Consider the following 25,038-nt stretch of genomic DNA (forward strand, 5'->3'; position numbering starts at 1 on the left):
GGTTTTTTTTACTAAAAGAATAGACTTTATTAAGCACTGTAAGTCTCTCTCCATCATCAATAGATGAACAACGCGCCAAGATTCCACCAGCAAAAAACATTCCCAAAAGACACCCAAGCCTTCTGATTGCAAACCTACTGCGAGTTTCCCCTGATTTTGAGCAACCTGTCCAAACTTACACTGATTAAAAAAACCCAACAACCTATGGAGCTTGTTGTGGGGTGCAAGGATCGGGGAGATGGGGATTTGATTATCAAGGTTGTTTGGGGGGTAGTAAAGAGAACATTTATCCATCCACTAAGAACAAGTGTTATAGCATAAAAAGAAAAATGATAATCTCTTTTTAAAAGAAGGGAACAATGAATTTCTTATCACCATCCCATTTAAATAAAGCATGAGCTTGCAATTGACGGGGGATCACTAACAAGAAAAAAAAATCAGATTTACTCCATTCGGCAAAAGATTGGTTTGTATGTTTGTCTCTTTAAAGCTAAAATCTTAAGCTAAACATCTTTAATAGTGGTGGTGGTGGGGAGATATATAGATATAGATATAGATACGGTAAAAATGGAACTTCAAGGTTACTCGAGAAGGGTGTGTGAGGGGAAAGACTGGCTTAAAAGAACAACTGAGATTGAAGTTTTTACTTTTAAAATCTTACTAGGCATTTAGTTACTATCAACAAAGCATCTACCAAAATACAAGAGCAATGGTTATAGTCAGAAAAAGTGTACATCCCATCTGAGAGGGTAATATTATAGACAGATAAGGTGCATGTGGGAAGGGAGAAATCTTTCAAAATTGAAAAGAAAAAAATAATCTAATTTTCAAAATTAACTATAAAATGAGCAACAGTGTCTCTCCTTTATGCAATGACCAGTAAATAGCAATTAAAGACGGAAAGGTTTCTAACCAAGTGTGTGTTCATTATTAGGTTTCTTTTAAACATTAAAAATGGACTTCAAATAAATCAGCACAAGATAAAACCAGAACAAAGGAGGTTGTGGGGTGGAGGTGCGGGGAAAACAAAAATTAAAAATAGAAGAACATGCATATTTAGCAAAATACATGTCAGGTAAGTTAGCTACTATAATGATTCAACCTCTGCGGATCAAATGCTGCTAACTAGATTAAAAATTAAAAACAAAAGAGAACACATTGTAGTTTGTTTAGGATTCTTATCGCCTGATCCTAACCATGTTTACTTAGAAGCAAGCCCCACTTTTTCAGTGGGCTCACACCCAAGTAAGTATGCTCTATCTGCAGCCTAGGTTACTTTTAAACGTTACGTGATGAGGGGGGGAAGTTGGTTGTTTGCCTTAACTGGCTTCTCAGTGGCACCGTGGCCTCTTTCACAGGCCCTAGTGTATACGCAGAAATGATGTGTGGACTGGGATACCCCCATTCCCTGCCACAAAAAATCAGGTCCCTGTTGAAACGTTTGTCTGTGATTTCCCCCCAGGGATCTAAGGGTTCACTTTTTTGCTTCTGAATCCGAGAAAAAAGTGGAATTCTAAACCACACCAGAAATGGTTTAAAAGCTGCTCATACATAGGATCTGCAGCCTTTTCTAGAGTACAATACACATATTGCAACTATATATATGAACATTTTTGTTTCTCAAGAAGTTCTGGTTAAACTGACTGGTAGCACAGCTTGCGAACCACTAGGCTAGTGGTTCCTGCAGTCCTGCCTCAAGATGGGATGAAAGACTCGTAAGAGATATGCGGTATTATTGGTCAATAAGTTGGTTTTAAACCCCCTCCTCCCCCCGCTGAGTCACAAAACTATGTAGGAAGTATGCCAACGCTTCATGTTAAAACTGTATGGATTAAATTTGTATGAAGGCTGTTGGACTTCAAGAAACATGCTTGGAGAGCCTGGAACTGATGCCTAGTACAAGAAGCTAAAAGGGCTGGTTTTGTTCCTTCTTGAACTCATTTGCCAAAGAAGAAAGTTTCCTTTATCTGAACTCAATATAGTTTGACTATATTCTACTATGATAGTAGTACTACTACTACTAGAAGAAACTTTTCTGATGGGTTTTTAGGGTCCAGTGTATGGCGAGGAAACAAAAAAACAAAAACATCACCAGATTTTCTCAGCCTCTAAGTTAATAGCATAGCAATAATTCATAATAAAACATGATCTCTCACCTATTGGTGTGAATACGCCATTGGGATCAAATGTGCAATGCAGACTCAGTGACCTTAAAGAAAAGGTCTCAATTTCTATCACCCAAGGACTGAGTTCCAGGAAGTGTAGCCTTAGTGTTACAGAGGTGGAATGAAAAAGAAGAACATTTCAAGAGCTCCACTCTTGCAAAGACCTGGGAACATCATTCAGTAGCATCTTGAGGTCCTATTTATGTCAGTTAGCTTTGGTGCATCCTCACAGAGTAAATGTGATGGACACAAATGGATGATCCCAGTGTCACTACTATCTTATTTCCCAAACAAATATCCTCCATCTAAGCCAGTAGTTCTCAACCTGGGGTCCCCAGATGTTTTTGGCCTATAACTCCCAGAAATCCCAGCTAGTTTACCAGCTGTTATGATTTCTGGGAGCTGAAGGCCAAAAACATCTTGAGAACCACTGATCTAAGCCATGTCAAATTCTGCAATTGGCCATATTTTGCACTGGGCCTTGTTTTTCCTCATCCATATAGCAGCTTGCTTGACTCAGTGGTTTTCAACCTAGGGTCCCCAGATGTTTTTGGCCTACAACTCCCAGAAATCCCAGGCAGTTTACCAGCTATTAGGATTTCTGGGAGTTGAAGGCCAAAAACATCTGGGGACCCCAGGTTGAGAACCACTGATCTAAGCCATGTCAAATTCTGCAAGTGGCCATATTTTGCACTGGGCCTTGTTTTTCCTCATCCATATAGCAGCTTGCTTGACTCAGTGGTTCTCAACCTGGGGTCCCCAGATGTTTTTGGCCTACAACTTCCAGAAATCCCAGCCAGTTTACCAGCTGTTATGATTTCTGGGAGTTGAAGGCCAAAAACATCTGGGGACCCCAGGTTGAGAACCACTGTGCTAGATCACTGGTTCCCAACCTTTGGTCCTGCAGGTGTTTTGGACTTCAGCTCCCACAATTCCTAACAGATGGTAAGCTGGCTAGTATTTCTGGGAGTTGTAGGCCAAAAACATCTGGGGACCTCAGGTTGAGAACCACTATGCTATATCACTGGTTCCCAACCTTTGGTCCTGCAGGTGTTTTGGACTTCAGCTCCCACAATTTCTAACACATGGTAAGCTGGCTAGAATTTCTGGGAGTTGAAGTCCAAAACAACTGGAGGACCACAGGTTGGGAACTGCAGTGCTAGATGGTAGACTAGGTTACAAGTATCTTGTAGTACTAAGGTGACAACTTTAGCTTTTTAAGTTCATACTCAGGTACTACCCACTTCCAACATCAAAGAAGGATCATCTGAGTTTTGACATGTATTACAAAAAATAATTTAAAGCAAAGATTTTCAAATGTCTGTGCAAAAATCATAATTTCATTGTGATGGGGAAGGTGATGATAATTGAAAATTAGTTAAGCTGCATAATTCTTCCTAGTTCAGTACCATCTGCCCAAACTTTTGATTTCTGACACTAAAAGCAAAAGTTTCTTTGATGTTAGCGCCATGTTTCAAAAATATCTTTTACCAGCTGCCATAAATACAAGTGAAAACATAGAACAGACTGGCTGGAGAAGGGTAAATCTACCACAAAGTATATGTAACACTATAAGGAACCGTATTTCAACAATTAAAAATAATAATTTCTAAAACCAGCCCAGGAATTCTGGCTATAAGTGAATCTATGGAAACAAGTCTCATTTTTCACAAAGCAAGAGTCACACCAGGAGGTATACAAAAACTCGTACAACCCAAGCATTACAGACTTCTCTCAGCTTTCACCTGACAGATTTAAACTGGAACAGAGGATCGTAATTACACCTTAGCCTAAAATGAACCCTTGCATCAAAACAAATGGAAATCTTGGAATCAAATATGCATATCGAAGTCAGAACTGCCTGGCCCAGCTTTGAAAAAAAGTCTTTGCCTAATACACCCGGATGACACCAAATCTCCCGAGGACATGAATCATTTCTCATTATTGGGTGTTAACATTATGCAAGAAAAGAAGAGGCTTTAGAGTATGGCAATGAAACTCTAAACAAAATAAATTCAAAAGTCCAAACATACACAGGGAGGGGCCTTGTTGTTTGGATCCATGCAGGAGGATCGAAGCCTGTAGTTTTCATCCATGTCTTTAGTGCAATGCAAGAGTTCAAATGAAAATCCCTCAGGATTAAGTATCCCACCTACCACCAATATGGAAGCATTATAACAATCCAGTTTTCTTAAAAATGCAGAATGACAACAATGTTTTTGAGCTCAGCAAAAGTGAGCAATTCTCAATAAAATCATACCCATTGTGAAAAGGGAATGGTATAGATTGAAGGGAAAGCTATCTAAAATGTTCCGAAATGAAGTTATTTCAAACTTCCATTTTTTTCCTAGCAAGGAAAACAAAGAACTGTTTACTGTATTATTTTGAGCTAGAATGAAATAGATTTTATCGTATTCAAACATTGAATTCTAATACTTGTATCAAGTATGTAAACAATATGTATTTGCTCACCCTTATTTTGCGTAATTTCTTTTTAAAAGCCAGATTATTCTTGATTTGAATGGTCATTGAATGGAGTATGTTCTACCTTAACATTGTAATTCTTACTCAGCTAGCCCTCTAGCATTTAAAATTTTTCATCTAGGCTAGTGGTTCTCAACCTGTGGGTCCCCAGATGTTTTGGCCTATAACTCCCAGAAATCCCAGCCAGTTTACCAGCTGTTAGGATTTATGGGAGTTGAAGGCCATAACATCTGCGAACCCACAGGTTGAGAACCACTGATCTAGGCATTTCCCGCACTTTGAGGGATGTACCAAAGAAATCACAAATTTTAAAATGGAAGAAACTAGGATTCTGAAGAAGCTCCTCCAGTGCTACAGTCTGTGCATCTGCAGAAAAACAGCAGATAGAAACCCCTGGAGTAAGGAATCCACAATAGTAGAGTGGATTTGATTCTTGGACCCCCCCCCCCCCCCAGTGGTGGCCTTAAAAAGTAGACTACCACATCCCATATCATTAAATGGCAGCAACATATGTGTAACCACTTCAGCACATCCATGTTCGTGCTGCTGCCATTTTATGCATAGGACATGATGACCCCCAATTGGTCGAAACTGCTGATCTGAAGCCACAGATCCGGAGAGTCTACTATATTTTCTTGCTACAGTATAAGAGGGGTTAGCCTGTGCCTGAGTCTCACTAACTTTTGTGACTCATTCAGGTAAGAAAGTCAAATTAATCTGCTTCCTATAGCAATACCTTGCCCGGCCATATGCTAAAGAAAAAATACAGAAAAAAGATTGGATCCAGTAGCAAAGTATTCCACTTCTCAAGCACTGGAAATACGTATAAGAAAATACAGCAGAAGACTGAGAAACAGCTCGAACGGCCCCCTCCCCATGTGATATTGCAGCGATATGCCAAACCTGGGTTGCAACTCACCAACCCAAGCAGGTAGATGTCTTCAAATTCTGGGGTACAACCTCAGAATTGGCAATGGTTAAGTTGCTTGGAAATTTATGCCATTGGCAGAGAGAGGAAGTTGTCCTTCCCCCGCAGACAATACTGTCAAGTTAAAGTGGCAAAAACACCCCTGGCGAAAAAAGGGTGCTAAATCCCTTCTCCCTGGGACACCTCTTCAAGGCGCCAATCCCTTTCCCAAACATTTTCAGGAACCCAAGGAAAAGGGTAAGCAATGTCCTGTTTGTTTAACGCATGTATCATTGTGTCAGGGTGATTTATGCATATCCTTCCCACCCATAACCCTGGGAATAAAGTGAGTGCCTTTTACCACCACATCATTCCCACCCAGAGCAGAGCATGTGAGGGTACAATCAGGATTTAAAACAGTTCACTCTTCCCCACTAACTCTCCAAAAAGATTGATTTAAATTATCTGAAGTGGAAGCTAGGATGTTTTCTTTTTGGAAAAAAAACTAATAAAAAATTACTGGTATTAAGTTTTAAGTCCTGCCTTTTTCTACAGCCATGCTACATAAGACAACTAAAAAAGGTACATTTGTCCCAATTTGGACTTTGTTTTCTTTGGAGTGAGATCCACTATACGAACACAATGCCGTTAACTCTACATGCTTCCCCACCAGACATACTTTCTATGTATTTCAAATTAAGACAAGATTGAGGCAGCATAACTTCCTTTTTTAAAATGCACGCCATTCAGTCGGTTGAAGACGTAGCGGAGTGCAAGTGGCCTCATTCGAGAGGCGGGAGTATGAAGTTTTGTCCTGATACAGTTCAGTCGCCATCATGCATTGGAACAGTGAGGAGTGGGCTTTTGTCATTGAGGCCTACTTTTCAAGTGGATTTGGAGTGGCCGGCCTGCTCTCCAGATTTGGCCCCTTGTGATTGTTTTCTATGGGGTTTTTTGAAATCCCGTGTTTATGTGAACAGTCTAAGGACCCTACAAGATTTGAAGACCAACATCCAGGAAGAAATTGCCAACATACGCCTGCTATGCTGGCAAGAGTCATGACAAACGCCAGGAATCGGTTTACTCAGTGTATGGAGAATGGAGAATGGGGGATGTCACCCACCTAATTTGATCTTCAAAACTACGTAAAACAAAACTTTAGATATGCGCCTACATTATAAAAAAAATTCTGATCCATACAATGGGTTTTATTAAGTTTTGAAAAAAGTTATGCTGCCTCACCCCATAGGTTTGGGAAGACATTTCTTTGCTTGCGATCACAGCAGTCAAAATGGTAAAGACCCTCATTTATGCAATTTGTTTCATAAAGATCAAGTAGACAGAACATATTGTAAAGAACAAAAGTAACTTTCTGGCCTTGCATCACACATTTTAGTGCAAATATTAAGAGGCGCTCTCACCTCTGTGAACATTTGGTGTCAAGGAGAAAAAAATATAACCAAGAAGCTTGTATGTTAAGATATTACTGAGCTTTCTAAAATGTATTTGGTTCAATATTTTGCAGGACTGCCATTTATTAAACCAACAATTCAAGCTCTTTGTTTGACTTTGCTGAAGGCAACCTGCATTGCTTGGCCTGATCTCAGCTTCGTCCAAAAACAAGTGAGCAGTGAACATCTCTGCCAAAAAGGTTTCTGTCTTCCCCTTGAAGTCTGCTTGCTGAGGGAAAAGGGACTGGCGTGCAGCTTCAAATTATGGCACTTCCTCTGGGGGAAAATTTCTCTCATTGGCACCGATGTCCACAAAGCTGAGAGAGGCCAGGAATGAAGGGTCTTCAGTATCTTGACTGTTGTGATCTCAAGCCAAGAAAAGTCTTCGTAATTACTTAGAAACCAATAACTAGAAGTACACACAACAGAAGTGAGCTCTCCAACCTGCTTAAAACAGATTTTAACTGCTCTTTTATATTCACTGTTGCCAATTAGAAAATGGATGAGTGAATATCCCTCTCTGGTTTGTTTCCCAGAAATTTAGATTCAAGACTATATTGTCCTTGATTGTATGCATTCTTTCTAGCTTAACCAGCTATACCGCTTTTCCTTGAATTTGTCTAATCGGTTTACAAATAGATCTGACTGTTTATCTTGTGACAGAGAACTGCATTCATTTCTCATGCACTGTTATAAAGTACTTTCTTTTGTTTGTCCTGGTTATGTCAGAGGTGGAACTACCCAACACGATCTTTTCCCAAGTATGTTTTGTGGAGGAAGCTGGAGAGGAAAAGTGACTGAGGAGGAAGAAGTTAAAATCAAAGCACATTTGAGAACTGTAGGATTTTTCTGAAAAATCTAGCCATCCAATATTTTGAAGCATGAGCCAAGGACATTTTAAGTAGCGTACACCGCAAATCTCCTTGCATGGAGCCAGGTGGGGAAATTATTTAAAATTCTCTTTTTTCACAGACTTGTGTTCTTGTTTGCCCTAACTTCCACTTCAAATTAATCTCTTTGAAACCACCCATTTTATCCGCAGTGTAAGCAAATACACTCTGTGTTAAAAATACATTGTTATCTGATGGGGGCAAAAAGAGTAGCCAATCCAGAGGGGCTAGGACATTCCCCAGCCATGCCCAGCAGCAGAGCTTAGAAAAATTACTTATCTGTACTACAGCTCTCAGAATCCCATCAACTAACATGGCTGTGGAGGAATGCTGGGAATCCTAGTTAAAAAAAAAACCTATGCCAATGAGGCATTGAAAACCTTGACCAGTAATTTCAAGAAGCTATCCACGTCTTTAAAAACGTTCTCATAACTGTTAGCACTAAAATGATAGTCAGTTATTGTTCTATAGCTAATATCTATGATTCCTAAGATGCCAACTGATCAGATTCTAGACTGTGTACGGAAGTGGCAGAGTACATGTATGTAGCGAAGACTTTGATTCATATTCTCTCAGCCATTTTTAACAAGGGCAAGAACTAGAACCCTAACAACCATCGCTACCATCATCCACTAGGCTCTGGGTAGGACTGATACTATTATCTCCCCAACCCCCCACCCCACCCCACCCCCAGCTTGCAAAGCGAATGGCATTATGCCCCTTTTCCGGTCACAACCATGTCCATTTGCCCACAGTCCTGGAAAATGCAACAGCAAGTGCTTGTCTGTTTTTAGGATAAGAAGTTTTCTGTCTGATATAAAGAGACCTGACACATGGTGTCCCAGCAACCTTGTTTACAAGGCCCGTCACTGGGAACTAGCTAAGCAGGCCTTTAATTCATAAAACGCATAGCGCTTTGGAACGTAAGTTGTCTCCCGGGAACGTTTTCAACCCTTCCGGGTTTGCCGCCTTCATATTTATATATAGCTCTATTCATGTTATATATAAATATAATCTCTCTCTCTTTCATATACAATAAAAAGCACAGCCTGGCCACTATACATATACTTTTGCATATATGCCGTGACAGCTGTGCCAATCTTTCTCTCGCTCTCTCTTTTTTAAAAATTATTTTGTCTCCCTCGCTTGACTCCACACCGTTACCACCATCATCCAAAGCAACGCTGCTATTTGGCCTGATGGTGCGGGAGTTGGCAAGAAATAAACAAGGCAGGCAGGAAAAATCTGCCCCACTTTAAAATAAAACCTTGCCGGCTTTTTTTTTCTTTAAAAATATCCCCTTCCCCAAATCCATAATTCTTGTCCCCTAAAAATACTCCCTCCCCCACTATAAAATAAAAAATAATAAATCAAAACTCAAATAAACTTTAAAAAGAAGAAAAAATATCCTGCCTCCATGGATCCGATTGGCACAATAGCAAATTCAAAGGGAAGAGTGCAAAAAGCTGATGTGGTCACAACCCAGGTTGGGATGAGAGCCCCATGGCATTTCGCTTGATCGCACACGATGAAAATATTTCCTGCTGACAAGAAAGCAAACCTCATCATAGAGACCCTCCAAAAAGATGCAGTGTGAGGTATCTAGAAAGCTCCACCCGCGATCCCTCTGCCCCACAGCATTTGATAATATCAGTGTTCCAGGAATTTGCTACATCTTCCCCTCTTTCTACCCTCCACACTTGCAAAGTAATGGAGACACCACCTCTTCTTTCTCCACCCCACCCATTTGCCAACCAATCGGAGCCACAGTGGCTTCTATTCACTCCTCTTTCTGCAGAGCTTGGAAGGAAAGCTTGTTCTCCGAGCATCGTTCAGGGTCCCCACTCAGCGTCCCAAAGAAGGGGCTATTGTTATTGCATGAGTCAGCGTCTCTGGCTAAGGCACAAGGTGATGTGGCTGAGGGGTACGCTCCAGCGGCTGAGTCCTCACCCACCGCAGGGGTGGTGCTCGTGTTCCCATTCACCTGGGACTGGGGACGGCTACTGCTGCTGCCACCACTGCCACTGTTGTTGTTGTTGAACTCGGGTGTTTTCGCAGGCCCATCCGTTGAACCCTGCCAAATACAAGACAAAAGTGTTAGCTAAAACAGCAAGGTAAACAACTGAGTTGGTAGAAGCAGGCTAAGTTAAGGAAAGTGAAGTTGCCACCTGCGGCAACAAATTTTGGGTGTGAAGGAAAGATCGCAAACTGCTTTACCTCTACCTCACATGCCTTGGACAACTATATGAGGACTATGCGGTGGACACGGAACAATGGCTTCAAACTACAAGAAAGGAGATTCCATCTGAACATTAGAAAGAACTTCCTGACTGTGAGAGCCATTCAGCAGTGGAACTCTCTGCCTCGGAGTATGGTGGAGGCTCCTTCTTTGGAGGCTTTTAAGCAGAGGCTGTATGGCCATTTGTCAGAAGTGATTTGAATACAATATTCCTGCTTCTTGGCAGGGGGTTGGACTGGATGGCCCATGAGGTCTCTTCCAACTCTATGATTCTATGACTCTATTTATTTTTATTTGTCGTGTCAGGGCAACCAATCAATTATATTACATTTCTAACAGAACAAAGCAAACAAACAGACAAAATACAAAATTTCTCAGTTTGGTAGTTGATTAAATGTCCTTTGGCCAGGATCTGGCCACTTGGAGTGCTTCTGGTGTTGCTGCAAGGAGGTCCTCCATGGTGCATGTAGCAGGGCTCAGGTTGCATTGCAGCAGGTGGTCAGTTGTTTGCTCCTCTCCACACTCGCATGTCGTGGATTCCACTTTGTAGCCCCATTTCTTGAGGTCGGCTCTGCATCTCGTGGTGCCAAAGCGCAGTCTGTTCAGCGCCTTCCACGTTGCCCAGTTTTCTGTGTGCCCAGGAGTGAGTCTCTCATTTGGTATCAGCCACTGGTTGAGGTTCTGGGTTTGAGCCTGCCACTTTTGGAACACTGAGGTGTTCCAGCGAGTGTCTCTGTAGATCTTAGAAAACTATTTCTAGATTTAAGTTGTTGGCGTGCTGGCTGATACCCAGACAGGGGATGAGCTGGTGATGTCTCTGCCTTGGTCCTTTCACTATTGGCTGCTACTTCCCAGCGGATGTCAGGTGGTGCAATACCGGCTAAGCAGTGTAATTTCTCCAGTGGTGTAGGGCGCAGACACCCCGTGATAATGCGACATGTCTCATTAAGAGCCACATCCACTGTTTTAGTGTGCTGAGATGTGTTCCACACTGGGCATGCGTACTCAGCAGCAGAGTAGCACAGCGCAAGGGCAGATGTCTTCACTGTGTCTGGCTGTGATCCCCAGGCTGTGCCAGTCAGCTTTTGTATAATATTGTTTCTAGCACCCACTTTTTGCTTGATGTTCAGGCAGTGCTGCTTGTAGGTAAGAGCACGGTCCAGAGTGACTCCCAGATATTTGGGTGTGCTATTACTCTGCAAGATCAGGATTCAAATCCCTGCTCTGGCATGGAATTATACTGTGTGACCTTGGGCAAGCCATACTAACTCAGTCTCAAGAGGAAATTGGCATACCTCCGAATAAATCCTGCCAGGAAAATCCTCTGATATGGCCACCATATGTTGGAGTTCACTTGAAGGCACATAACAGCAACACAATATTATAAATATCATTGTAAAATGGATCCAATATAAAGCTGCATAGCATTCTCCTCTGAGGATAAGAAGCCACTTCTATTCTTCATAGAATTAGCGTTAATATTAATGGAAAGTCAATCTTCAAATGAGACCAAGGACATACACACACTTCACATGAAGGGTCGGTGAATGACCTAGGTTAACAGAGCCAAAGTCGCTTTATAACACAGCTTGCACTGTGTTAACAAAAGTTGCAGGTTGCTCTGAATTCTCCCACAGAATCTAGAGCAAACTGTGACTTTGAAGCCATGTAAACAGTTGGCCTGGTTCAAAGAAGGAATCAGAAGCAACTGTTTACACAGCCACTTACATGGCACTCATACACAGCAGTCTTCTCATTGCGCTATCTAGCAGGGAGAACACCATCAATATGATTAGGATGAAGTCATCACGAGAGGGAATATCCTTGGTGGCTGCTCTTAGGTTGTGGAATTCCCTTCTATGAGAGGTTCAGTTGTCTCGCTTGCTACTCCCTTATTACTAGCAGGCAAAGACCTTTTTAATTAGCCAGATCTTTGGCTCTTAATACATGTAGCAGAAGGTGCTCACTACCTCTGAGGATGCTTGCATAGATGCCGACGAAACGTCAGGAGAGAATGCCTCTAGAACCTACAACAACCCAGTGATTCCAGCCATGAAAGCCTTCGACAATACAGAAGGTGCTTTTAATGGGATGCACTGTGCTTTTATATTTTTATTTTTAAGTGTGTTCTAAAACTGGTTGAACTTGGTGTTTTGATAACATAGTTCTTTGTTTTAATTTGAGTTCTGTGCTGGGAAAAGGGAGGGGAGAGAGAGAGAGACCTAGCAATCTACTTAGTCACATAATCTTATACTATCGCTCCCCCGATGTTCTTGTTCTAGGACAGGGGTAGGGAACCTTCGGCCCTCCAGGTGTGGTGGACTTCAACTCCCACAATTCCTTGAGGCTCGTGTAAGCCTTTGGGGCGAATGCCGAGCCTCAAGGAATTGTGGGAGTTGAAGTCCACCACACCTGGAGGGCCGAAGGTTCCCTACCCCTGTTCTAGAAGTATACCCCCCTCCCCTGTACGAAGGTTTATTTCCCTGTCTCTCTATGAGTTCTCCCTTTTATCTCACCCTGAATTTTTGAATAATTTTATGTACATGCGGCCCGCTCACTGCCATTATGTTTGGTTTACTGTTTTTGGATTTTTTAATGTTTTGTGTATATTGTTTATGTGCTGATATGTTTTATACTTTAATGTTATGTTGTTTATTTTATTGCAATTTGTATCTTATTGTATTGTAATTTGTTGTTTGGGCTTGGCCTCATGTAAGCTGCTCCGAGTCCCCATTGGGGGAGATAGTGGCGGGGGTATAAGTTTTTATTTATTTATTTATTTATTTATTTATTTATTTATTTATTTATTTTTATTACTACTACTACTACTACTACTTTCTAGGAATGGGCAAAGCAGGTGCTGTTATTTGCATTTTGTCATTCTTTATATTTAAAAAGGTTTATTATATATTCAGGAGATGCAGCTGTCATCTCTGTTTTGTGGATATATGGATGAGAAAAATAACACATGAATAAATCAGGAAGAGAACAGAGACTTCCTGGTTTTCAGTGACTTCCTGATTTTCCAAGTCTCCCTGAGAGAGATGGGCAAAATCTCTAAGAATCTTCTGTAGCAATCCTGTGGGGTTTTTTTGTTTGTTTCTCACTTTTACAGATTCAAAAGAAGTATATTCAAGCCTGCCATACAGTATGCTCAGAATGTGTAGAATGGCCAGGGAAAATGTAAGGAGAAATCCTTTCTTAGATATGCAGGAAAACAGGTTGACTATACATGTCACAATGAATAGGAAAATAATAGGAACACATACTTGTTTGTTCACTTTCTTGTTTCCTTTGGGGGATTTTCCAGAGTTATCACGGCCACGGCTGCAAAAAAAGGAAAACAGGTATATAAAAAGATCAGGTTTAGTAAAGGAAGAGGGTTACTTCTGCAAAAAACCTTCTGCAAAAAAGTTAATGACTGGCAGTCCACGAGTTACAAACACCCAACTTACAAATGACTCATAATTAAGAACGGGGATGAGACAACAGGATTATTATCATGGGGGAAAGGTGTCTCCACTGAAGCTTTATCACTAATCCTTGTTTCCACAACAAGCCACATTTTTCAAAATCCAATTCTCACAGAGTCAGAAAGTGAAGTGAAATCTTCTAAACAAGGGCACAGAGAGCAAAACAGACATATAGAAGTGTTAACTTAGCCTAGCAAATATAGCCCTTTGCTCGGGGTAGGTAATAGCCAGGGACATTTTCTGGAGCTGAGAATTTTAAGCCAATAACTATGATAGGTGCAACAACGAAGATGGAGGGAAGGACCAACGACAACGTCTGACCCAAGGTGAGACTATGAGGGGACCAGAGCACACACAAGGCCAGACAGTGGGAAGCCACCACTGTATATCAATTATTTCCTTGCTGCCACCAAATATTTATGTAAAGGTTTCTTTTGCTGCCAACAATCTATTATTTCATAGGCCACCTCCTTTAATAGAATGTTTAAAAAGCCACACAAAGTCTTCAGTTAAAATAAAACAAGAATATGTTGTTTATTTTGGTTCTGGAACAGCCTAAGGGCTGAGAAAAATGGTATATAAATGAAGTAAATAACTAACTAAATAAATAAATAAGCATAGCAGTTTCAACAGATTACCAGGCTTTACTTGGACAGAGAAAAAGTCATATAACTTGAGTTTCTTGAACAAAGTTCCCCACCCAGGAATACAAACAGGTTATTTGGAAGCTTTTGAACCTTCCTTCCTCACCAGCACTCTAATCACTATAGAGGCCAACTATCGTTCTTCTCCTTCTTCCTAAAGGCCTTAACTATTGCCCTCAAAGAGGATTCTTTCATAGAACAAACAATTCCCAAACTCTTCCTTATTTCCCTTCTAAACCCCTAACCCTTCTTCCAATTCCAAACTCCCATCTGAACTAAAATGGCTGCCTGAGCATCTTCTCTTTCCCTCTGGCTCCGCCCATCTCCAGTTGCTAAGTGTTTCCCTCCAATTTCATCAACCAATCAGACTGCACCTCTGGCTATGAGGTTGCCTGATTGCTCCACCCCTCAGTTCTCCTTAGCTTTGGGAAGCCAGGCCTGTTTACTGCCTTTTATACTTTTACAGGCAGGCTAGTAAAGATAGCAGGCTATCTAATGTTGACTTATTCATCAAACTGCACAAATTATAAAGAGAATTTAACAAATATTATTAAATGAAAAGCATAAGAGCAGCAGTAAAGTTCCTCCTCTGCCTCATTTGTGAGCAGTTTTTCCACCTTGCTACAGTTGAGAGAAAAGTCGGGCCCATTCCATTAGGTCAAATGAAAGAGACATTGCTATTTGGCCTTTCACACCTTGAAAAGTTTCTATTCAAGAAGGTCCAGAAAGTAACTTCAAGAAAGAATGTTTTAATTTGCTAATTTTCCCTTCCCTTCTCACTGCTTTTTTATGCATTCTTATTCATTAACTAGCTGTCCCCTGCCACGCGTTGCTGTGGCCCAGTCTGGTGACCTGGAAAATAAAGTAATGAAAAAGTGTTGGTTTCTAATATATGTAATTCCTTTATGCCTGTGAGTAAACAGTATTTCTTGTTGTTTCTTTGTCAGTGTTGATGTGGAGAGTGTCTGGTTTTCCTACTCAGGAATATGCAGCATATCGTAGTCCTTCTTTAAGGGTCTCTTTCAAATCTATGATACTATATCTGTGTGTGTGTGAGAGAGAATCATATCTATCTATCTATCTATCTATCTATATTTATGACTGGATGGCTCTTTGTCAGGAGGGTTCTGATTACATTTTCTTGCCCTGGTGAAGAGAGTTGGACTGGATGGCCTTAAGTATTTTCTGTTGGTCATGGGGGTTCTGTGTGGGAAGTTTGCCCCATTTCTGTTGTTTGTGGGTTTCAGAATGCTCTTTAATTGTAGGTGAACTATAAATCCCAGTAACTACAAATCCCAAATGTCAAGGTCTATTTCCTCCAAACTCCATCTGTGTTCATATTTAGGCATATGGAATGTTTGTGTCAAGTTTGGTCCAGATCCATCATTGTTTGAGTCCACAGTGCTCTCTGGATGTGGGTGAACTACAACTTCCAAACTCAAGGTCAATGCCCACCAAACCCTTCCAGTGTATTCTGTTGGTCATGGAAGTCCTGTATGCCAAGTTTGGTTCAATTCTTATGTTGTTATTGCTTATGTTTTTAAGTTGCTTTCTTTTGTATTGTTGTTGTTTACTGCTGTTGTGTTGAGGCCTTGGCCTTTGTAAGCCGCATTGTAAGCCTTTGTAAGCTGAACTCCACCATCATTGGTGGAGTTCAGAATGTTCTTTGATTGTAGGTGAACTATAAATCCCAGCAACTCCCAAATGTCAAGGTCTATTTCCCTTAAACTCCATCTGTGCTCATATTTGGGCATATGGAATATTCGTGCCAAGTTTAGTCCAGATCCATCATTGTTTGAGTCCACAGTGCTCTCTGGATGTGGGTGAACTACAATTCCCAAACTCAAGGTCAATGTCCACCAAACCCTTCCAGTTTTTTCTGTTGGTCATGGGAGCCTTGTGTGCTAAGTTTGGCCCAGTTCCATCATTGGTGGAGTTCAGAATGCTCTTTGATTTTGAGTAAACTATAAATCTTAGCAATGACAATTCCCAAATGACAAAATCAATTTTTTTAGTGGATGACATACATTGGACTGTTAGGTGTCTTGTGTCCAAATTTGGTATCAAATCCCCCAGTGGTTTTTGAGTTCTGATGGTAGCACAAACGAACATTACATTTTTATTTATATAAATAAGATCATAATCAAATCAACAGGATACAGTTATGAAGCTCCGACCCAATTCTCCCCATGAGATGAAACACTCATATAAAGGGAATGACATGGTACATTTAGAATTTTACAAAAATAGGAGCTTAATTAGTTTGGGCTAATTAATCAGTGGGGGAATACTTCAATCAATTTAACTAAGATTATTTTGATGTCAGGGTTTTACACAACTATAGAAAGGAATGAAAAATTGTAAGCCGCACCCAGTCCTCCAGGAGATGGTAGCGGAGTATAAATAAAGGTATTATTATTATTATTATTATTATTATTATTATTATTATTTAATGAAAAGGTCAAAGAAAAGCAGACTGTACTTAGTAAATTGTTGATTCGCAAAACGGTTTTTCAACTTTCAAAAGGTTGTTTTAAATATAACTGATTAATTAGGTAATTGGTTAAAAGACAAACTGAATCAGCTTTACAGTGTAAATAGCTTGACAGCTTAAGTCTACTTAAGTAAGCTTAAGTAAGTTTTAGGTGACTTGAAAGTATATACAGTTGGTGCTCTACATTGGTCGTTCTGACTTCTGCAATTTGATTATTTATGAATTTGATTAAAATGTTCTTTCTAGGATTCTCTAGATTCCCCAGTATAGTCAACTGTCCAGCAGATCGTGCCTGCCGAGTTGTGTTGAAGGACCCAGTAATTCCTAAAGAGATGTTCTCATAGCTTTTTAAAAGGGATTTTTTAAAAAGCATGTATTGAGATTTAAATAAAACCAACAGTGAAGATACATAATAAAAATAGCCACTTTTAATTCATTTTTTTTTACTTTCACTGGGATCTGTGCCCCTAGCTTCAGTTAATGTGGAGGGCTGACAGTAAGGCTGTCTTCTGAGAGATAGGCGCGAAGTTATATGGGACTTATTTCCAGTTAATTCTTTATGAGACTGTAACCTTAAGGATATTTAACTTGTGATAGGCTTCCAATGAAAGTAAAGATAAATGGTAGGAAGGAAAAACTAGAATAATACAGAAGAGCAGATTGTGTGGCAGGGACGATTTTAAATTGTGTATTTTAATATTTTGATAAATGTTTTTTAATGTTTATGTATTGTATGTGAATTTGTGTGCCAGCATTAAATGTTTGCTGTATATATGCTGTGCTCCGCCCTGAGTCCCCTTTGGGATGAGAAGGGAGGAATATAAATGTTTTAAACATGGGGGACAATGCCTGGCTTGAGAGCAGTACGTGTGAAAAAGATCTTGGAGTCCTCATGGACAACAAGTTAAACATGAGCCAACAATGTGATGTGGCGGCAAAAAAAGCCAATGGGATTTTGGCCTGCATCAATAGGAGCATAGTGTCTAGATCAAGGAAAGTCATGCTACCCCTCTATTCCGCTTTGGTTAGACCACACCTGGAATATTGTGTCCAATTCTGGGCACCACAATTCAAGAGAGATATGTGTCCAGAGGAGGGTGACTAAAATGATCAAGGGTCTGGAGAACAAGCCCTATGAGGAGCGGCTTAAGGAGCTGGGCATGTTTAGCCTGAAGAAGAGAAGGCTGAGAGGAGATATGATAGCCATGTATAAATATGGGAGAGGAAGTCACAGGGAGCAAGCTTGTTTTCTGCTTCCTTGGAGACTAGGACGTGGAACAATGGCTTCAAACTACAAGAGAGGAGATTCCATCTGAACATGAGGAAGAACTTCCTGGCTGTGAGAGCCGTTCAGCAGTGGAACTCTCTGCCCCGGAGTGTGGTGGAGGCTCCTTCTTTGGAAGCTTTTAAACAGAGGCTGGATGGCCATTTGTCAGGGGTGCTTTGAATGCAATATTCCTGCTTCTAGGCAGGGGGTTGGACTGGATGGCCCATGAAGTCTCTTCCAACTCTGATTCTATGATAGATAGATAGATAGATAGATAGATAGATAGATAGATAGATAGATAGATAAAATGAGGGAGAGGCCTTGTATTACATGTGTTCTAATGCCAGGTGGTCCCAGCTGGTGATGGGTGGCAGTGGAAATTAACCCATACCTGAATTGCTCTTTCGACCAAACTGAGAGAGCCCAGCTCTGACAATAACAATCTGATGCAACTGTTATGACTTCCAGTGCTACTTACCCTTTCCCTGGCCCACCAACTGAGACCACTTGCATGCCAAAGGAGCCCTGCCCTCGGGAGGGTTTGCTTCCGGCCCACTGGCCCACCACCATCCCTGCAATCTCCAGTTTGCCCCCTTGTGGAGGGATAGGATGCAATCCTAGAAAAAGGGCACATGCAGTAAGAAATAAAGAAATAGAGCTGGTGAAAAAGCAATCACTTCATTTGACCATTTGTTGATACAAGTTCTAGATCCTGTGATTGCCGGCTGAAACAAGAGGGCATAAAATACTCACTTCAGTGTGCACTCCTTTGGTGCAGATGTGCCATTATATAGATTTTATATGTGTGATTGTATCTGTTTATTTAATGGCACAAACACATAAGCACATATGGAAGTATATTATGTTTTCTGCAAGTGAAGGAGCATTTGGTTAGATGCCTCTCCTTGGGAAAGAAAAACTTTAAAAGTTGAGATGGCTCATCTAGAACTCACAAGCGATTAGTCCCTTAAGTGTTTAAGTGACTTAATGTCCTTAAGGCCTAATCCAGTTGCTAGTACTAAGAGCCTCATTGAATCAATGGCATTTATGTAAGTGTTGGACCTACTCAGCAATATTTTCAATGTGTCTAGTCTTCTAGGAAAGACGAGCAAGTAGATTCAGCCTCAGTAATTCATTGGCACTGTAGTATAACATTAATATGAATCACTGCAGAGGTTTTACTACCCATTATTGCTTACTGTTTTGGATTTATTTTTACAAGCAGATATGTGGGATATAAATAATATGAAAGACACACTTTTAACAATAAATAATCAACAAAACTAATGAACAGCAGAAGCAACCGGGAACCTGGCCACCTACCTGTGAAGCCTCTGGTCCTTCCAGGGCCTGGTGGTTGGATAGAGCCAAAAGTGCGAGGATAAAGAGGCATTGGGTAAAAAGGTGGGGCCATAGAGGATACAAAGGGTGGAGGCGGGAGAAGGGGTGGTGGGGCCTGGCGGTTGAGGTTGATGCCTTCCAAGATGCTCTGTCTCATCTTCTCCACTTTGGACACCTGCTCGGTCTGATCATGGAGTAAAATGGAGAGAGAAATAACCAAACTAGGGCTTGGTGGTGTTATGGGAGTACCAACAATCCAGGCAGTGAATCACTGGACCTCCTGTTACGGCCGTTAACATAAAATCTATGTTAAGAACAAATTGGAGTGTAAGTACAGTGAAGAAAAAGAAGCCCCTGCCCTTCATACATACTGAGCAGGGATGCCCAAAGCCACCAGCATGCAATAGATTGAAATTTATACCCATAATCGTATGTTATGGCCGACTTTGATCCAATCAACATTAAGTGCCTTATCTTTCCCACTGAAATCAATGAGACTTAGATGTACTTACCTTCAGGTGTGTGCAAGATTTTTTAAAAAAGTTTAAGCTTGTTTTTGAGATGGTAGGTGAAAAGGCAGACAATAGTTTTGTTCAAGGGTGTGGACCAGACAGAGTGGCAGTACTGCAATTTTGCATTTGTGCCTGCCATCCAACAAAAAGCCTATTCAGCTACCGAGTGTGGCTTAGAGAGAAAAGAATAAAACTGAAGACATGTGATACTGAACAGCAGCAGCTTGCATGGTTTTAATTTTTGCCAAGAAGCAGGAGTAGCTTGGTGACATGGAGTTTTAGCAGCAACATGCTTAGAGGTGCCAATCTCCTCTGGATTTAACTACAGTGTGTTCTAGGAGAGGTGAGCATGATGTCTTTGTATGTGCACATCTATGTGCATGCAGATTTGATATCCCACCCTGAGCCCTGGAACTAGTAGGCATGCCACTGAAATCATACAACAGTGGCAGCTGTGCCAACCACAGCATGCCCATTCTCTTCCAGGAATGTGGACACTTACCTGTCCATCACAGAGGTCGATGAGGGGTGCCTTCTCCCGTGTGGCTTTGATCAGCTTATTCTGGAAGAGCTTCCCATCAAAGTAGATCCATGGGCAGCAATGTTCCCAGGGCACAGGCTGCCCACAAGCATCATTGGCAAAGAGGGCTGTGTCCACCCCACTCATAAACAAAGCAGCCAGCTGAACACCCCTGGGATCCAGTTTCTCAATCTGCAAAAGAAGCAATGTTCCTTGGCCTTCAAAGAGCTCTTATTAACTGTCTCCCACTTTGTCCTTTAAGCTTGACTTAAGTGAGCTCTAACCCATGAGCCTGTGGGCATTTGTAACACAGTAATAGGATGCCCCTATTTAAAATCTCATTAGTCTTTCTACAGAGAATGTTGTGCAAAATGCCTTTATTAAAGACTAGCTGTCCCCTGCCACGCGTTGCTGTGGCCCAGTCTGTTGATCTGGAAAATAAAGTAATGAGAAAGTGTTGGTTTCTAACATATGTTATGTCTTTATGCTTGTGGGTAAATAGTATTTCTTGCTGTTTCTTTGTCAGTGTTGATGTGGAGAGTGTCTGGTTTGCCCACCCTGGAACATGCAACATATCATTGTCCTTCTTTAAGGGTCCCTTTCAAATCTATACTATATCTCTCTGTGTGTGAATCATATCTATCTATCTACCTACCTACCTACCTACCTACCTACCTATATCTATGTCTGGATGGCTCTTTGTCAGGAGGACTTTGATTATGTTTTCTTGTCCTGATGAAGGGTGTTGGATTGGCTGACCTTAAGTATTTTCTGTTGGTCATGGGGGTTCTGTGTGGGAAGTTTGCCCCGATTCTGTCATTCGTGCGGTTCAGATCGCTCTTTGATTGTAGGTGAACTGTGAATCCCAGTGACTACAACTCCCAAATGTCAAGGTCTATTTCCTCCAAACTCCATCTGTGTTCATATTTGGGCGGATTGAGTGCTTGTGCCAAGTTTGGTCCAGATCCATCATTGTTTGAGTCCACAGTGCTCTCTGGATGTAGATGAACTACAACTCCCAAGCTCAAGGTCAATGCCCACCAAACACTTCCAGTATTTTCGGTTGGTCATGGGAGTTCTGTGTGCCAAGTTTGGTTCAATTCCATCGTTGATGGAGTTCAGAATGCTCTTTGATTGTAGGTGAACTATAAATCTCAGCAACTACAACTCCTTTTTTGAGTGATGGTAACTCCTTGTGCTGTGAGACGTTTTGTTGCCAAATTTGGAGTGATTTCGTTCATTGGTTCTTTTGTTTTTAAGGTACTCATTATGCACAGAGCATTTATATATATATAAGATGAATGCTGTTACTCTCCTCTACCTCATGTGCTAAATAGTCTCCCCCCCTCCCACCAAGTTGTTGCTGGAATCTGCTCAGACCACAAAAGGTGAGGAAGGAGAGAAGAAAGGAGGGATGCTGCTCTTTCTCTAGCTTAGGCAAGGAAAGAGCAATGGGCTGGGAGCTTCTCTTCTGCCTCTTGTCAGTGTTCATGGGCTGGGACCCTAATAGGGAACTTACCCCTTCTTCCATCAGCCTTTTGATTGGGCTGCAGCCTCATTATTTTTCCCATTTTATATTCCTTTCCCTAACTGTATACAGATGTAGACATTTTGAGATCAGCAATGCAATTCCTGCCTTGACTGTAATCTCTCAAATAAACAGATGGTCTTGGCCTGTTCCACTGTGCCTTCTCTGAATAAAGGAAACAATTCCCTGCACTTTAACTGCCCATTGGGTTGCTCTCCCTACATTTCTTTTAAACCCTCCTAACTAGATACATCCTACCTCTGTTCATGCCCAGCATTTATTTTTAAAATGTTAAGTATTACATCTGGCCCGGCCATAGGTTTTTAAATTGCTGTGTGTTATTGTCCATATGTAAGTTATATTAATTGTATTGTTTTATTTGCTTATTGCTTTGTTGTTTTTACTTATGTGTTGTTGGGCTTGGCCTCATGTAAGCCGCTTCGAGTCCCCTTGGGGAGATGGTGGCGGGGTATAAATAAAGTATTATTATTACTATTATTATTATTATTATTATTTAGCTCCTTCTAAATATGTTCTTTCTATGCATTTGTAAAAGGAGAGAAAAATCTTTTCCACTACCTTTTACACTTGATCTAGCCACTGACTAAAGTAAAATCCACAATGTATACTCCCAAGCCTGCCTTCATTTATACATAAGACTACACAATAAGTCTGATTCTCATGAACTACAGAAGTTGTTAATGAATCTGTTTTAGGGCTATACCACTTCAGATGGCAAGAGGCTTTCCCATGACTGAATATTTATTATCTTTAATTTAAAATTTTACCGTATTTAATCGAGTATAATCTGACCCGAATATAAGCCTAATTTTACCACAAAAAACTGGGAAAATTGATTGACTCGAGTATAAGCCGAGGGTGGAAAATGCAGCAGCTATTGGTAAATTTCAAAATAAAATTACATTAATTGAGGCATCAAGAGGTTGAATGTTTTTGAATATTTAAGATAAGACTGCCCAACTCTGATTAAATCATTCTGACCTTCTTCAGAATGTGCTTGTGTAGCCTTCCAATAAAAATAAATAAATAAAAATAATAAAGGTAATAATAATAATAGAGTAATATAATGGAAATGTAATATTAACAATAATAATAAATAGAGTAAAATAATAAATGCAATAATAACAACAATGAAGTAAAATAATAAATGTAATAATAATAATGCATTTATTATGTATTTATAACAGAGTAAAATAATAAATAACTTTGACTCGAGTATAAGCCAGGGGGGACTTTTTTAGCCTAAAAAAAGGTCTGAAAAACGAGGCTTATACTCAAGTATATACAGTATATCCTATCCTATATTTTAGGCTCTCAAAGTGATGTTTAAAAATCACTTTAACAACTCAAAAGGAATTTAGGACAATAGAAAATAGTGTAAACAGATTAAAACATATTAAATAACTACAAGTTAAAAACATGTTTAAAACCAAGTTGAAATACATTCAAAAATGAAAATTTGAACAGAACTCCTTTGACTCAAAGTCTTTAGTAACAAGTCATGCCTTTACTTGGCACTGAAATGACACCAATGTGAGTACCAATTAGGCCTCTAGGGTCCCCCCCCCCCCCCAATAAACTGAATGTCATGTCAAGGAGATTATTATTATTAGTCATGTCAGGAGCGACTTGAGAAACTGCAAGTCGCTTCTGGTGTGAGAGAATTGGCTGCCGTTGCCCAAGAGACGCCCAGATGATTTGATGTTTTTATCATCCTTGTGGGAGGCTTCTCTCATGTCCCCGCATGAGGAGCTGGAGCTGATAGAGGGAGCTCATCCACCTCTCCCCGGATTCAAACCTGCGACCTGCCGGCACAGGGGTTTAACCCACTGTGACACCGGGGGGCTCCTTATGTCAAGGAGGTGTGGACCCACTAGTGAGAGGACACAGGTGGGCCATGCCAGAGAAAGAAGTCAGGGAGAAAACCAATGCATAGGTGAGATTCTAGCTGCAAGAATCTCTCCTCCCACTAAAAAAAACATAGCTGAGATATGTATGGAACACATCTGCATGAATATACATTCATACGTGTTAGTTCCCACCTGACTTGGGGCAGTCCATTTGTGAGAGAAAGACCCGAGTTCGAAAGGAGATGTTTTGTAGAATGGAGAACTTTGGGATTATGGTGGTGGATGGAGACACTAAGAACAGTGTGATAGCAAGATAGAAGACAGCATGGGGGGGGGGGGGCAGTAGGTGTACACGGGAGAGAGCATCCATGAAAACCTAAACAAATGGATATGAATAAAGACAGGATCCATAATGTTTCCTCTCTTGAGCCATAACTTCTCACTTGGGAACTTTCACATGTCCTCAGAACCCCTTTTCAATATAAATATTGCAGAGATCAAATCCAACTATGACTCTACCTTCAGTTCTTGAAGTTGATCTGGCTCATACAGCTGAGCAGAAACAGCCTGGGCCAGGAAGGCATCCAACTCATGCCTGTGCAGGATCCGCCCCCCTGGCCACTGGATCATGTACCTTTTTTATAAAAAGAGAAAAAGATGAAGGAGAAGAAAAGAGAATAACTTCTGCTTTCTTGGAAACTTGGATGAGTACAAGAGTGCTTTTTTCTGATTGTAATTTGAGCCTTAATTCAGGGTATTATACAGGTGCAGCTTCACACCCTCAAAAATGTCTTGATTCGCTAAGCTGTTCTGAATTCATAACAATAGATCGGGCAAGGGCAAACTTTGGCCCTCCAGGTGTTTTGGACTTCAACTCCCAGAAATCACAACTGACTTACTGGCTGTTAGGAATTGTGTGAGGTGATGTCCAAACAACCGGAGGGCCAAAGTTTGCATGCCTGTGATAAGGTGGTCAGGATCATATTCATCACAGTTTAAGTAGAGGGCAAAATCCTAATCCTGAAGGCAGAACTCACAAACCTGGCTAATTCTACTTTTATGTAATTAAAAAAATAAACTGCGATGAAACACAATCCCCGCTGAAACCTCTTAGATCAGCGTTTCTCAACCTGGGGGGTCACGAGGGGGTGTCAGAGGGCTAGTCAAAACCCATCACAAAACATAGCATTTTCTGTTGATTGTTGGGGTTCTGTGAGCCCAATTCTATCATTGGTTGGGTTCTTTGATTGTT

The 25,038-nt window shown here is 40.9% G+C and overlaps 1 protein-coding gene across 1 annotated transcript in view; it reads right to left on the reverse strand.

The window, feature by feature from the left end:
• The window catches only part of FAM120C (family with sequence similarity 120 member C), a 53,479-nt gene continuing 28,441 nt past the window's right edge, over window positions 1–25,038 (reverse strand). The window contains exons 11-16 of the mRNA XM_060763291.2: window positions 24,306–24,420; window positions 20,370–20,579; window positions 19,338–19,539; window positions 18,493–18,631; window positions 13,406–13,463; window positions 1–9,971 (exon numbers count right to left, since the gene is read on the reverse strand). Coding sequence (XP_060619274.2) covers window positions 9,678–9,971; window positions 13,406–13,463; window positions 18,493–18,631; window positions 19,338–19,539; window positions 20,370–20,579; window positions 24,306–24,420 — 1,018 coding nt within the window. The 3' untranslated portion in view covers window positions 1–9,677. The remainder of the gene's footprint in view (window positions 9,972–13,405; window positions 13,464–18,492; window positions 18,632–19,337; window positions 19,540–20,369; window positions 20,580–24,305; window positions 24,421–25,038) is intronic.

Source organism: Anolis sagrei, chromosome 2, assembly GCF_037176765.1.
Source record: "Anolis sagrei isolate rAnoSag1 chromosome 2, rAnoSag1.mat, whole genome shotgun sequence".
Classification (NCBI taxonomy): Eukaryota; Metazoa; Chordata; class Lepidosauria; order Squamata; family Dactyloidae; genus Anolis; species Anolis sagrei.